The sequence below is a fragment of the Phyllobates terribilis genome, unplaced genomic scaffold (assembly GCF_046119375.1).
Source record: "Phyllobates terribilis strain yellow unplaced genomic scaffold, ASM4611937v1 Scaffold_285__1_contigs__length_2463970, whole genome shotgun sequence".
Classification (NCBI taxonomy): domain Eukaryota; kingdom Metazoa; phylum Chordata; class Amphibia; order Anura; family Dendrobatidae; genus Phyllobates; species Phyllobates terribilis.
Window position 1 is genome coordinate 2,172,789 of NW_027363045.1, and position 16,575 is coordinate 2,189,363.

The 16,575-nt window shown below is 40.7% G+C and overlaps 1 protein-coding gene across 3 annotated transcripts in view; it reads right to left on the reverse strand.

The window, feature by feature from the left end:
- Positions 1-1,319: 1,319 nt before the first annotated feature.
- LOC141220370 (uncharacterized) overlaps positions 1,320-16,575 on the reverse strand; it is a 135,066-nt gene continuing 119,810 nt past the window's right edge. For 2 of the 3 annotated variants that reach the window (XM_073666297.1, XM_073666295.1), the window contains exons 2-7: positions 14,069-14,217; positions 13,760-13,939; positions 13,553-13,676; positions 13,372-13,469; positions 12,742-12,832; positions 1,320-3,241 (exon numbers count right to left, since the gene is read on the reverse strand). In XM_073666297.1, the coding sequence (XP_073522398.1) occupies positions 1,737-3,241; positions 12,742-12,832; positions 13,372-13,469; positions 13,553-13,676; positions 13,760-13,939; positions 14,069-14,140 (2,070 nt within the window). In that variant the 5' untranslated portion in view covers positions 14,141-14,217 and the 3' untranslated portion in view covers positions 1,320-1,736. Of the gene's footprint in view, positions 3,242-12,741; positions 12,833-13,371; positions 13,470-13,552; positions 13,677-13,759; positions 13,940-14,068; positions 14,218-14,514; positions 14,849-16,575 lie in introns of those variants that run through there. The other variant, XM_073666296.1, reaches the window with a different exon arrangement.

A 16,575-nucleotide genomic window follows, 5' to 3' on the forward strand; every position in this document is an offset into this window, starting at 1 on the left:
CCACTCCCCAGTGTTATCCTCTGTTGTTTGTGTGCATATATTTGTATGATTGGTATTTCCTTTATCCCTGTTTGTATTACCGTGTTAGTCTGGTTGGTGTATTGCGATACACTACTACTCCTCTCTTCCCCGGGTGGGGGAAGGGAGCAGGTGGATTGAGGAGCTCAGACAAGGTACATCGCCCCAGCATCTTCACCTTCAGAAGTAATCCAGGGAACAGGGCCAGCTAGGGCACCCCTAGCGTTAGGGACAGGGAAGCTGTGACAGCAGAGCTGTGAGCAACAAGCATGCTGAGAGATTTCACCAAGATATTGCGGATATGGAGAAAAGATATCAATGAAAATACTTGCAGATAATGATTGAACAATTGTAAGAAATGATTCAATGCAGGAGTACAAGAAGCAAGCAAAAAAGAGTTGTCCCTGAATGAGGACCAAATTTTGTATCGCAATTTCTGTAACTGTTTATATTTCGCAATAGTGTTTAGACAGGTTTTAGTTATTTGAACTGTTGTTAAGTTTCCTCTAAATAAATATCAGAAAATTGGCATAACAAAATATTTGCATCTTTATATTTGCAAAAATAATGTTTCAAAGTACTGAAACTTTTATGCATCAATTATATGCACACACAAAAAGCAAAGACACACCAAGAATAATTAACCTACCATTTCATGGAGGGGGTGACTGCTTAGTATTTGAATTGCACACAAAAAGGCTTGTATAGGGTGCTGTTCACACTAGGGGGAATTTTAATTCTTCTTGGTGTGGCTTTGCTTTTTGTGTTTAGAGTAGGGCTCGTAAGCATGAGAACCCTTGTCGCGGGTTCCGAGCTTACATATTTTGGCCAACATATCAACTAATATCTCATATATTATATATATGTATTTTTGCACTTTTTAATTCCAGGGTGCAGCCAGGCCCATCAGTTCCGGCATTGTAAACTGGGGTGTCTGTTCCTATGGGGTGCACTTGGATAATACTGGGCAGCCCGCCTAATCTAATAGTATGGGCTTAACTAGTAGACTGTAAGCCGGATACTGTGCACTACCCTAGTGTGAACAGCACCCTATACAAGCCATTATTTGCAGTCACCCCCTCCATGAAATGGTAGGTTGTGAGTGATTGTCTCATCAGTATTTTGCACCTGTGTAGCCGCCATCTTTATGTGGGTTTGCTGCACCCTGGTAGTGCATTTAGTTCTGAAGATCTGGGCAGGTCCCTGCTGCCCTTTTTTGCTGTGTTTTTTCATCAATTATATGTAGCAGTAAAAGGAAAACTCTGATATCACAGAAACAAGAGGCAACTAAAAATTTTATTGTGCAATTTGAATTCACATGGTCAAAATCATTAAAAATGGCTCATTTCATAAATGATCTGAAAGGTCCTTGAGGAAGTCTTCAGCTGCTCATTCAGGACATGCAGCCTCTGTGCAGGTTCCTGTAGTTTCTTCTCCTACTTTGCACCAATCAGTTAGATAAGTGGAGTGGAGGAGAGAGCAATTTTCTGATTGATCAGGAAGGACACTGTTTCAATGTTTTCCTCAGTAACAGGAAGCTGCCTAAAGTCTATAAGACACACTCACTTATTAGAAAGATTTTTTCTTGCTAATAAGTTTGTTTTTCCAAGTTAAACATTTCCCATATTAAGAAAAAAAAAAAGGCTTCTTCCTTGTGACTGCTCTGGTGACTAAGAAGAGATGATTTATTCGCAAAACATTTTCCATTAAAATGGCTTCTATCCTGTGTGAGTTCTCTGATGTGTAACAAGAGTTGATTTCTCGGTAAAACATTTCCCACATTCTGAACATAAATAAGGCTTCTTCCCTGTGTGGGTTCTCTGGTGTATAACAACATCTGCTTTCCGGTTAAAACATTTCCCACATTCTGTACATGAAAAAGGCTTCTCCCCTGTGTGAGTTCTCTGGTGTATAACAACATCTGATTTCACAATAAAACATTTTCCACATTCTTTACATGGAAACGGCTTCTCTCCTGTGTGAATTCTTTGGTGATTAACCATATTTGATTTCTGTGTAAAACATTTTCCACATTCTGAACATGAAAAAGGCTTCATCCCTGTGTGAGTTCTCTGGTGTATAACAACATCTGATTTCCGGTTAAAACATTTTCCACATTCTGAACATGAAAAAGGCTTCTCCCCTGTGTGGGTTCTCTGGTGTATAACAACATCTGATTTCCGGTTAAAACATTTCCCACATTCTGAACATGAAAAAGGCTTCTCCCCTGTGTGGGTTCTTTGATGTCTGATCAGACTTGATATCTGTGTAAAACATTTCCCACATTCTAAACATGAAAATGGCTTCTCCCCTGTGTGAATTCTCTGGTGACTAACAAGATGTGATTTCTGTGTAAAACATTTCCCACATTCTGAACATGATAAAGGCTTCTCCCCTGTGTGGGTTCTCTGGTGTATAACAACATCGGATTTATGACTAAAACATTGCCCACATTCTGAACATGAAAAAGGCTTCACCCCTGTGTGAGTTCTTTGGTGCTTAACAAAAATTGATTTCATTGTAAAACATTTTCCACATTCTGAACATGAAAAAGGCTTCTCCCCTGTGTGAGTTCTTTGGTGACTAACAAGAGTTGATTTCTGGTTAAAACATTTCCCACATTCTGAACAGGAAAAAGGCTTCTCCCCTGTGTGAGTTCTCTGATGTTTGATAACACTTGATTGCTCTGCAAAACATTTCCCACATTCTGAACATGAAAATGGCTTCTCCCCTGTGTGAGTTCTCTGATGTTTCTTAAGACTCGATTTCTCTGTAAAACATTTCCCACAATCTGAACATGAAAATGGCTTCTCCCCTGTGTGAGTTCTTTGGTGACTAACAAGATTTGATTTCTGGTTAAAACATTTCCCACACTTGGAACAAGAAAATATATTCACTGCTGTGTGAATTTTTTGATGTTTAAGAAGAGACATTTTGAGAGGAAAACTATTTCCATATTCAGAATGTGAAAATGGCTTCTTTGCTTTAGGAGCAACTCGTTTTTTAATGCTTATTTTGGGACTTTGATTTTCCTTAATAGTCAGTAATGAATCAGAAGACAGGACCTGTTTCATAAGACTAGATGATAAATCTTTGCTGTGAAGGGATGATGGTAGATCTGGAGTAATGGAATTCACTTCAATTGTAGCCTGAGGGATCTCAAGATCATCTGATTTAAAAATTGAAGATGTCGGCTGTCCCTCTGATCTTCTGGTACAGTCATCTGCCAAGAAGAAAATCAATTATTATTTTTGAATTAAATATCCTTGAATTTTATAGTTTTGAACATTTCTACTTAAACTGTCTGTAAAAATGGCAAGTTATGTAAAAATATTGAATTATTCACCAAGACAATGACAGTTCACAGTCTAATAGAAAACCTCATAGCGTGAACCAGTAAAGTGTGGTGTTCAACTGTTTGTTCATTCTGCCTCCCAAATATGAAATAAAAAGCCACCAAACAATGTTATGTACAGTGGGGAAAATAAGTATTTGATACTCTAGTGATTTTGCAATTTTTCCCATCTACAAAGAAGGGAGAGGACTGTAATTTTTATCGTCGGTACACTTCAACTGTGAGAGACAGAATCTAAAAATAAAAAACAGAAAATCGCATTGTATGATTTTAAAATAATTAATTTGTATTTCATTGTATGAAATAAGTATTTGATCACCTACCAACCAGCAAGAATTCTGTCTCTCACAGACATGTTAAGTTTTTCTTTAAGAAGCCCTCCTACTCTGCACTCATTACCTGTATTAATTGCACCTGTTAGAACTTGTTACCTGTATAAAAGACACCTTTCCACACACTCAATCAAAGACACTCCAACCTCCACCATGGCCAAGACCAAATAGCTGTCTAAAGAAACCAAGGACAAAATTGTAGATCTGCCCAAGGCTGGGATGGGCTACGGGACAATAGGCAAGCAGCTTGGCAAGAATGGAAAAACTATTGACACAATTATTAAGAAATGGAAGAAACACAAGATGACTTTGAATCTTCCTCAGTCTGGGGCTCCATGCAAGATCTCTCCTCGTGGGGTAAGAATGATTCTGAGACAGGTCAGGAATCAGCCCAGAACTACACGGGAGGTCCTGGACAATGACCTGAAGAGAGCTGGAACCACAGTCTAAAACATTACCGTTAGTAACACACTACGCTGTCATGGATTAAAATCCTGCAGGGCATTAAAGGTCCCCCTGCTCACACAAGCACATGTCCAGGCCCGTTTGAACTTCTCCAATGACCATCTGGGTGATCCAGAGGAGGCATGGGAGAAGGTCATGTGGTCAGATGAGGCCAAAATAGAACTTTTTGGTATCAACTCCGCTCGCCGTGTTTGGAGGAAGAATAAGGATGAGTACAAACCCAAGAACACCATCCCAAACATGACGACTGTACCGTATTGAAGGGAGGATGGATGGGGTCACGTATCGCAAGATTTTGGCCAACAACCTTCTTCCCTCAGTAAGAGCATTGAACATGGGTCGTGGCTGGGTCTTCCAGCATGACAATGACTCGAAACACCCAGCCAGGCCAACTAAGAAGTGGTTCCATAAGAAGTATTTCAATGTCCCGAAGTGGCCTAGCCAGTCTCCAGACCTGAACCCAATAGAAAATCTTTGGAGTGAGCTGAAACTCCATGTTGCCCAGCGACAGCCCCAAAACCTCAAAGATTTGGAAAAGATTTGTATGGGGGAGTGGGCCAAGATCCCTCCTGCAGTGTGTGCAAAGCTGGCCAAGAACTACAGGAAACTTCTGACCTCTGTAATTTCAAACAAAGGTTTCTGTACCAAATATTAAGTAAAAATTCATGCAATGTGATTTTCTGGATTTTTTTTTAGATTATGTCTCTCACAGGTGAAGTGTACCTACGATAAAAATTACAGATTTCTCCATTCTTTGTAGGTGGGAAAACTTGAAAAATCAGCAGTGTATCAAATATTATTTTCACCATTGTAGGTGAAAAGAATATCAATAAAAACTGCTACTCATCTCACAAAAAACAAGTCCCCAACTCAGGTCCATCATCTGTCAGTGTAATAACAGAGGTTTCCACATTATTAGTGGCTCAAAGGTTCTAGAAAAGCAACATGGCTTCCATAAACCAATCCAGCAATATCCGCTCTCTCCCGAAGTCATATCTCTTCCTCTCTTCTGAGCCTTGCAATGTGTCCAAACCACATTTATCATCCATGTACTTGGCATTACTATAGTGAGAAGAACCCACTTAATTTATGGTATGTAAGTGCCCAGATTGTGATCCAGGAGACAATGTGTTGGGTAATAAAATGGAATATTTGCAATTTTCACTCTCCAACATCCACAGTGCAGAAAGTGCCTGTCGAATCAAACTATGGATATGGAAAATAACAGTGCAATAGTTACTTTGTGTCCTTCTCCTATTGGGGAGAATCAAGCAAACACTGGTGGAGCTATTAATTCTATCTTACCAGTGGTGAATAAGGATAGTGGTGTTTCCAATGATACAGAGCAATCATCACTAATTCATTTTGGGTTAAATGAATTAATTGGTGCAACCTCAACGCAGAGTGTTAGTGTATTGGATTTTTCTATTTTAACTATCCATCCTGATTCCCAAAATTCCTTACCAATAATATCTCAGTCATTAAGTGTAGGGCATACATCATTAGAGGAAGGTTCCACTGATAAATCAGTGAAGCTACCACCTCCACAAAATATAACTTCTTCAATAGAATTGATATCACCAGCTGTAATATTAACTGATGAAACTGCACCGCCTCTCAATGGTCAAAAGAAACACAGCGGTCCTTTATGATACAAAAATCCCACCGTTTTTTCAGCCGGCCCAAGTTCGCCAACCAAAAAGAAAAAGAAATATCGGGGATGTAGGGGGCGAGGTAGAGCCATCCCAAAAAATAGCAGCCCTGTAGGATTTGCTAATTAAAAAGACAAAGCCATTAGGGTAAATATTGAGGAAAGCGAAAAAGATGAGAAACAGAAAATGGTAGGCATTTTTACCCTGTCTGACCACACCTTGTCTGAGGCTGAGATCTCACGATTGAGTAGAGGACTCTCTTTTTGACCTGTTTCAAGTTTGAATGTTTTCAATTTATATGTAGATTTGAATGAGTACTTTAGGAAATTGACGTTAAAACATCACTTTATTATTGAAGAAAAACGTAAATCAATAAACGCCAGTATACCCCTTGCTAATAATGGAGTCGAAAATCACGTGCCCGCTATGGGTTTCCACCATGTTCCACTAGGTGGTAAATTTCATTTTTATCCTACTCACCATAAGGGAAGTCATCTCGAGACTTTTCAGCAACTGATTTTAAAAGACATTCGCACTTTTACTCATATTAAAAAGAGGGATAACCTGACGGCTCCAGAAAGACAAGCCATCTCTAGTTTACGGAAGAATAAAGGAATAATTATTAAGGAAGCTGATAAGGCGGTGGTATTGTGGTGATGAATCGGGGTTGGTACACTGGAGAAGGTTTGCGGATACTGGGCGATACTGATTATTATAATAAATTAGATTGTGATAATTCTGTCACCATCTTTATGGAATATAAAAGCTTAACTAAGGGGGCCCTTAGGGAGGGGATCTTGGATGTGAGAGAGAAAAGATTTTTGGATATATAATTTTTTCAGACCCCTTATTTTTATTTCCGACCCAAGATCCATAAAAGTACTACCAATCCCCCTGGTCGCCCCATCATTTCGGGGATAAAATCTATAACAGCTAATTTATCACATTATGTCGATTTGTTTTTACAAAATATGTGATTAGGCTTGAATGTTATTTAAAAGATTCTTCACATTTTATTAGCTTGATGAGGGATTTACCTCCCTAGGAGGAGGGCGGCATGGTGGCTCAGTGGTTAGCACTGCAGCCTTGCAGCGCTGGGGTCCTGGGTTAAAATCCCACCGAGGACAACATCTGCGAGGAGTTTGTATGTTCTCCCGTGTTTGTGTGGGATTCCTCCAGGTTCTCCAGTTTCCTCCCACACTCCAAAGACATACTGATAGAGAATGTAGATTGTGAGCCCCAATGGGGACAGTGCCAATAATGTCTGTAAATTGTCTGAATTGTAAAGCGCTGCAGAATATGTTGGCGCTAAATAAATAAAAAGATTATTATTATTATGTTTTTTGTACCTTAGATGTGAGTTCCTTGTACTCCAACATTACACATACTTTAGGTTTAGAGGCTATTGATCATTATTTGTGTTCAGATACCTCTATATTTTTGGAACAGAAAAGGTTCTTATTAGAAAGTATTGAGTTTATCTTAAACAATAAAAAAAATTATTTGAAGAGACCACATATAAACAGATGAGTGGTTGTGCGATGGGGACAAGACTCGCCCCTAGCTATGCTAATTTATTTATGGGGAGGTTTGAGTCCGTCTTCATCGTACAGTCCCATCTATATACTAGACATAGATGAGAGGTTGTGCGATGGGGACGAGATTCGCCCCTAGCTATGCTAATTTATTTATGGGGAGGTTTGAGTCTGTCTTCATCGTACAGTCCCATCTATATACTAGACATATATGTCTCTTTAGGAGATTTATAGATGATTTTTTCTTTGTCAGGACCGGTACCCATGAGGAAGCATCTATATTTGTATCTGAATTAAATAATAAAACCTGGGGTCTTAGTTTTTCATCTAATATATCCAGTTTAAGTATTCAATTCCTTGACCTCCTGATTAAAAAAAAACCCAGAAGGAAAGATAATCACCTCCACGCATTTCAAAGAGGTGGATGTGAATAGTTACCTAGCATATGATAGCAGCCATCTTCCAGTCTGGGTGCGTAATATTCCCTATGGACAGTATTGGAGAATTAGGAAAAATTGTAGTAGAGATGTGGATTTTATTAATGAATCTAGGATTTTAAAGATGAGATTCAGGGAAAAGGGATATCCTGACAAATTATTAAGTGATGCATATAAGAAAGCCAAATGTTTATCCCAAGAAAAATGCTTGGAAATGATAAACAATAAGGGGAATCTGGCCGGACCTACCAATGTGGTAAAAAAAAATTAGACTATTAACCCATTGAGTGCCGAGTATAGTCTCATTACAACATTTAGCCAATCTAGAGTTACTCTTAATAACCTATTGAAGACGTATTGGTTCATTTTATCCAGTGATCCCATTTTGGGCAAGCAACTGCCGGCCAAACCAAGGATTATATATAGGAGGTGTCAGAATCTGAAAAATGTGTTAGCGCCTAGCTCCACATCACTGACTAAGAATTATATAAAGTATAAAAATATAAACCAAGGAAGGGGGGATGGGTGCTTTACATGTAGAACATCAAAATGTCTCTGTTGTGGGATCATTAATAACGGAACAAAAACTTTTAGCTTGCTCACCACGGGGGAGACTTTTCAGATTAGATGCCGGACAGACTGCCGTCATATGTGATATATCTGTTGGAGTGTACATGTGGTCTATAGTATGTAGGTCGCACCATACAACCAATGCGCGCCAGGCTAAATAAACATTGGCAGAATATTAGAAATGGAGATTTGTTACATAGTTGTCAAAGCACTTCTTCTTAGAAGATCAGAAAGATCCAAAATATCTGCACCTAATGATTATTGATCATATATCTGACACGGTGCATGATAGATAGAAAAGGTTGGTAAACCGGGAAAATTATTGGATCTATAAGTTGGGAACTTTATCCCCGGAAGGTCTGAATCTCTCACTTGAAAATATTATTAACTAAGTAATATAATTTATGTGGATTTGAAAAATATAGTGGATATTTATTTTTATTAGGTTTTTAATATGAGTGTAATTCTGAATATATGCAGCTTTTACTCTTTTTATATTCTTCTTTTATATGTATATATAGTTTTTTCATGTAGTCTTATGTTAGTGTTGATGTTTTGTCTCTGTTATCGGCCAAGTCAGGTTGGCCCTTAGAATGGGAACCTGTATATATGGTAATGGAGATTTGAGGGTTAACTGGTTAATTGTTGGCACCTGCTGGTTAATTGGTTAAACTTCTATATAAAGTGCTTGTGTGGTAATATTGGCCATCACCTGATGATGGCGGTATTAGCCGAAACATGTTGTGAAGCCATGTGATTAATAAAGAAAATGATGGAGTAACAAATACCCCGGCCTGCTGTCACCTTACCCCATTGAAAACCGCAGCGACTTTGTACTTTGTATTCTTGATTCCCTCTTGGGTGGGTGGTTTGGGGCTGCAGATATCAGCTTATTAACCGTTTACAAGGACCCGCGGTGATGTCACACCCCATGTGATTCTCTCAGCCGGTCAGCCTGAGACCCGTGCGGTGTGCAGTTCACACCGGAGCCTTAATCCGTGGTTGTGCAGCGGTGCGCAACCACACAAGGTTAGTACATTTCTATTTCCATTTTCCTCCCCTCAAAGATCACCGGGTATACACAGGAGCGCCTCTCTTTTCTTCTTTTTTTGCATGTGGAATCAAAATATTCCCTACTCCTATAGATTAATTCACTGAGGGTTATAATTTCCAAAATGGAGTCAATTTATGATGATTTCTACTGCTCCGGTTTTCTGTAATTTGGTCACATTAGGACTTCTGTAAATGGTGGGTCCCATCTCCTCCGGGATCTGCTCCTGCGACGTCTGCTTCTGTCACCAGGAGCCGCCTTATTCATCCTGCAGGCGGCGCTGGTGATGGAGGAGACGTCAGAACCAGAAGCTCTGGGCGGCGCAGGCTCTTTCCAGCCAGTAAGATTAGGGTGCCAGGGACCTTTAGTACCATCCAGTCTGGCAGTATGGGTGTGTGTTCTGTCCAGCTGGAGTAATCTGCTCCCTGCTTCAGCCAATTAGAAATCACCGCACCCTACTAAAGCTGGAAGCATATTGCTGGAAGCCGCCAGATACAGCCTTGTTCTCCTCTGGGTCAGTCCTCTGTGCTCAGCTCCCGGCTTGTGGATTTGTTTCCTGTTGTGACCTCGGCCCGTTTACTGACTACTCTTGTGTCTTCTGATTTTGTATGTTCTCTGCCCTCCTGGTTCTGACCCGACTACCTGATTATTCTTCTTGCCATCTCACACCACAGAACAGCAGGTAACACCGTGGCCCAAGCCTAGGGGGTCTCTGTGTCCAGATCCATGTAGAGGGGTTAAAGGGTGATGAACAAGACAATTCGTGGGATCTGGAAAATGAAGTAGATGGCACCAAGCCTGTTTGTGGTGGTCATCTTTTGAGCTGGCAGGTGACCATGCGACATTGTGTCTGCAAACTATTTCAGCAAGATCTATATTCAAATAGCTAAATGTCGCTCCTTCCCTTCTTAACCTGCCATGTGCCCAGACAGTAGTGTACAACCGTATATAGGATATTGTAGGATTCAAGGAAAATAATTTGTAAGGTCCATTTGTTTCCTATTATCCTTTAAGAAGAATTTCAAAGTTATCACCACATAAAGTGACACACATCAGATTTGAAAAATGGGGCCTGATTAGGATCACAAAACTGGCTGCAGGAAGGGGTTAAATCAGAGAAATTTGGGCAGTAACTACTGTAGTCAAAAACTGACTACAGACAATAACATCTACTGAAATGATCAAACTCAACAGTCTTCATCAGTAATAAATGAGTAACTAGTGGTGAAACCTCTCTGGGGTAATTGGAGTATGGGGCTCGGTGGCTCTTGGGAATCTAAACTATCATAAGGGCCAATATTTTCTGTCAGATGAGTTTCAAGAAGAAATATTAGACATTCAAAGAGAACTTTTTCTAATAGTGCAGAGCTGAGGTGTCTTAAATTTAGATCTCGGGCATTTGGAAGAGGCAATGGAGATCTTTTTTTAAAGACTACCAGGGAGTTACAGACTCACATAAGTGAGGCAGGCCGATCCGACCACAATCAAACTATCATACAAAATAAAGCTATAAAAAAAGACATTTTTTTATTCTATGTTACATCCTCAACAACAACATATGTATGAAGGGAGAAATCCAACACTAAACTGGAGTTGCACTCATTTATGGTGGACCATTGGAGCTACAATAACCTGACCAGAAGAGTAGAGAAAGTATTAGCGCCCCCATTTCAGGAGAGATTGTGCAGTAATCTGAATTCCTTAGGATTGAAAACATAATGGAATTTATGACGTGGAGTGAATCCATGAAACCAGGGCTCGAGCCAACACATCTCCTGCAGGCGTGAATAAATGTATATTACAGCCATCAGCCACGCACAGCTTAGAGATATATCATGGCACAGGTGTAATGTTTTCTGTATTGTTTATCACAATCCTGTTTGAAGTTAGTCGGTTTTAAAAGAAATTGAAAAGTCAGGATAAAGGGAAACTCTGTTGTTATTGTACAGAAATTCACACTTGGCCCTGACTGCACATTTAATGTTATCGATCATAAAAGTGAAGTTTGGCCAGAAAGATTGGACCTGGTCTTGTAGGGACCATATGAGGACATTCAGCAGCACAGAAAGTTTTTGCATCGCCATATTTTGAGAGCTATAATTTTTCCATAGTTCGGCCGACAGTCATGTGACGGCTTGTTTTTTGCGGGACAAGTTGACGTTTTTATTGGTACTAATTTTGGGCAAGTGACTTTTTTTTATCGCTTTCTACTCAGATTTTTGGGAGGTGGAATAAACAAAAACCAACAATTCAGGAATTGTTTTTTTGGCATTCTTTTTATGCCGTTCTGCGTGTGGAAAAATGTATAAGGCCGCTTTATTATTCGGGTCAGTACAATTACAGCCGTACTACATTTATATTGTTTTTTTAGGTTTTGGCGCTGTTACACAATAAAAACTATTTTTTTTTGCATCACTTTATTCTGAGAGCTGTAACTTTTTTATTTTTCGTGTGATGGAGCTGTATGGCGGCTTCTTTTTTGCGGGACAAGATGACGTTTTCAGCGGTACCATTTTTATTTACATTCATCTTTTTTATCGCGTTTTATTCCACTTTTTGTTTGGAAATATGATGATTAAGCACCGTTATTTGCTTAGTTTTTTTTTCTTTTACTGTGTTCACTAAAGGGGTTAACTAGTGGGACAGCTTTATTTTATAGGTCAGGTTGTTCCGGACACGGCAATACCATATATGTGTGCTTTTATTGTTTATTTTTTTTCCATATATTATTTTTAATATATCTTGTAAAAATATATATTTTTTAATATATTTTTACAACAGGCTGATCGCAGTTATAAGGTATAGCAGAGCAGGATCACTGCTATAACTTTTAAACTGTCAGCTCTGCAGACACAAGTTACTTTGATCATGCACTGCGCATGATCAAACTTAACTTGCTGGGGCTGGTGACCCGGATGTTATCATGACGACATCGGGTCACCATGGCAACGATCGGGACCCCGCTGCTGTCCCTCTGCGCACTCACTAAGTGCTGCCGGGAGAGGTGCGGGCACTGCGTGCCGGGTGTCAGATGTCAGAATCAGCTGACCTGGGCGGCGATTGCGCTAGTACAGCCTGTGTGCGGGTGCGATCGCCATGTCGTAATAATATGTACCTAGTCCATACAGTCCAGGGAACAGGGATGTATTTTTACTTACAACGTCAGAAAGGGGTTAACAGTTTTGTGTAGGGGAGAATGTTGTGATCTAGAGGAGAATGGTGATCACACGATTGTGATATGGCCGGACTACACCACCGATAAAGCAGCCACAGCCGGTGACTGAGAATAATCTGTAACTTCTCTGCATTTAGTGGTTACTACTCACCTGGGTAGTCATATGTAGGAATCTCCTCTTTACACCGCTCATCACCCCTCACATATGTCTCTGTAGTATTAATATGGGTCAGATCTTCACCCTGAAACAAATATTGTAAAAGTCACAGACAGATGGAGAAGTCCCATCTATGATCAGCTCTAATCCTGCCATCTCCACCATTCTCATTACACAAGTATAAAACATATAATACTGGTGGATAAAACAAGACTGAGCACCAGGGCTGTGGAGTCGGTAAGCCAAACCTCCGACTCCCGACTCCTCAATTTCCATGACACCGACTCCACGACTCCCTCATACATGGCTCATGTTTAAGTGATAAATTTACTGTAGCACAGATTCATCTCAGCTAAAAGTCCAGACCCTTAGATCAGGAATAGGACAGACATTTATAGGACATTTCATAACTTTCCCAAATTCTTATGAAAAAATATTCCCCAAAAACTGCATTGAACTACTGTACCCAATTTATTATATATTTTAGGAGTCGGTCCATTTGATACCACTCCAAATCCACCAAAATGGGCTCCAACTCCGACACCACAGCCTTGCTGAGCACAAGACCTTCACAGCCGTCTACACATCATAGGGGAGATCTCATGACACCTTCTCTCCATCTACCTGATGATCCTGAGGAACATTGGGATCTTCTTGTTTACAGTCCTGTGGAAGAAGAGGACGGGGACTTCTCTCTGGTGTTGTCCTCTTACTGGATAGATCTGGAGGGAACACATACAGGGACTGAATTCATTCTTTACATACAGATAATTATAGGCCGTGTGTATTTAGTCCTGTTTATTACCTGGTGATGTGAGGGGCTGGGGAACCTCCATCATGACGTCTTTGTACAGATCTTTGTGTTCCTCTAAATACTCCCACTCCTCCATGGAGAAATAGACAGCGACATCCTGACACCTTATAGGAACCTGATACACATAATGATACAGTCACCCCCCCGATCCCTTCATAGCATTACTGTATAATGTCCCAGCATTCCCAGCAGTGTCACCTCTCCAGTCAGCAGCTCAATCATCTTGTAGGTGAGTTCTAGGATCTTCTGGTTATTGATGTCCTCATGTATCAGGGGGTGAGGTGGAGGCCCAGTGATTGGGCTCAGGGGTCTTCCCCATCCCTCAGACACAGGGGCCTGACAGCGCTCACTAGAGGTCTTCTTCACTACTGTGTAATCCTGGTTATGGAGAGACACATTAATAAATCTCACTACAGACATTTCCAGGGTCCTCACCTCTCCAGTTCTGTCCATCTGTTATTCCTATAGATAAGAATGATGTAATGTGACGTCATCAGAATCTCTCACCTCTCCAGTAAGTCGAAAGAGGATCTCTAGGGTAAGGTGTAATATTTTCTCTGCCATCTTGTCCTTGTCCATATCCTGTTGTGATGGATAAATCAGGAAAACTCTCTTATATAGAAGATTTTACTGAGCGGATCGAATACTGTAGAGACCTGAATGAGAAGAAAATAAGTAGATGTAACATCATAAAAATCCTGTGTAATAATACAATTACTGGAGATAATTAGAGAAAAATATGAGGAGATTTATTATTTTACACTATTTAGTTTTTTTCTTTACATCTGCTAATAAAACAAATATATTTTAGAACACAGCCAACAAGTAGTTTCTTCCTCGCAGTCTGCAGCTGAATATGTTTTCTCATAGACTCATCTTCCATGATGCTAGTTGTCATCTCATTTACGGACACTGGAATCGGCATTAGTAATACTGCAGGAGATATTCATTACCTGTGACATGAGAAATAACTACTTCATAATGAGGACGACATCTTCATCTTCTACTACGGCTCTAGAAACATATTTGGCCACAGTCCGTCACTGACTATATCATCACCGGTCGTCTATATGAATGTTTCCCGTCTTCCCCGGACTGTAATCTTCCATCACGTTAGATCTCATGTCTGATTCACACACAGAAGTTTGATGCTTTTATAAAACCTTTTTTGTTGGCACAAATATTGCGGGCAGAAATTATTTGATAGCAAAGTCTCCATGTACAGTGTTTTATGGGGTTTATTTCTGGCCTTAGGCTTTACTATATTACAAGAAAAACACCAGAAAAAAAGCAGAAATTAAAATGTTTCAAAAGAAAATTGGCACCAACAATTCTTATAAAAATAAAAAAACATGCAAACAGCATAAGACACATTTTGTTATTTTCTAACATGTTAAACATAGATGTTCATGGCAGGGATGGCACAGGTGCGGCTGCTACATAAACCCTGGCAGTTTAACCAATTGCTGCTGTCAAAAGCAAACATGGCATCTCAGAAGGTGTGACAGAGTTCGGCTGAATGCCCCTCCTCCCCCAAGTACTCGATAGTATGGGGCTGCCTAGTTACTATGATACTTAAGTACCTAATAATGGTGTCTGGACCTGCAATGTACGAAAGTCTATTAGGCCGGGCCAGAGGCAGCGTCCAATGAGTTACATTTTAAAGCCCCCATACACATTAGACTAAAGTTGCATGGAAGTAATGAATTGGGGGGGGGGGGGGGTGGCTGACTATAAAATGTATTTGGGGGCCTCCCGACAGATGATGTCAGGGCAGAGAAGGATCTGGCATCCTGAATTTTAGAGGCTAATCCATTTATTTTTTCTGTAGATAATCCTCCACTAGAGGAGTCTGGAGGCGACTCTCTCATACAGACCACAAGAAAGCTGGAATATTTGTGTGTATGGGGGAGTCGGGAAAAATAGCCATCTGCCAAATGACCGTTCAGCCAACATGTATCTCGTGTATGGGGCTGTTAAGTACACTACTCAAAAATATAAAGGGAACACTTAAACAACACAATGTAACTCTAAGTCAATCACACTTCTGTGAAATCAACCTGTCCAGTTATGAAGTAACACTGTTGTGAATAAATTTCTCTTTCTGTTGTGTAAATGGAAGAAACGACAGATAGAAATTATAGTCAATTAGCAAGATACCCCCTATAAAAGAGTGGTTTTGCAGGTGGTGACCACAGAACATTTCTCTGTTCTCATCCTTTTTGGCTGTTTTGGTCACTTGCATTTTGTCATTGCTCTCACCCCTAGACGTACAGTAGCATGAGGCGGTGTCTACAACCCACAGAAGTTGCTCATGTAGTGCAGCTCATCCAGGATGGCACATCAATGAGAGCTGTGGCAAGAAGGGTAACTGTGTGTCAGCACAGTGTCCAAAGCATGGAGCATATACTCTACCAGGAGACAGGTCAGTACACCAGGAGATGTGGAGGGGGCCGTAGGAGGGCAACAACCCAGCAGCAGGACTGCTACCTCTTCCTTTGTGCAAGGAGGAACAGGAAGAGCAGTGCAAGAGCCCTGCAAAACAACCTCTAACAGGCCACTAACATCCATTTCTCAGCTCAAACTGTCAGAAACAGACTCCATGAGGGTGGTATGAAGGCTCGACGTCCACAAGTGGGTGTTGCGCTTACAGCCCAACACAGTGCAGGGTCATTGGCATTTGCCAGAGAACACCAAGATTGGCAGATTCCACATTGGAGTCCTGTGTTCTTCACGGATGAGAGCAGGTTCACACTGAGCACATGTGACAGACGGACAGAGTATGGAGACGCTGTGGAGAACATTCTGCTGCCTGCAACATCCTCCAGCATGACCAGTTTAGCAGTGGGTCAGTAATGGTGTGGGGAGGCATTTATTTGGAGGGCCGCACAGCCCCCCATGTGCTAGCCAGAGGTACCCAGACTGCTATTAGGTACTGGGATGAGATCCTCAGATCCATTGTGAAACCGTATGCTGGTGCAATGGGCCCTGTGTTCCTTCTGATACATGACAAT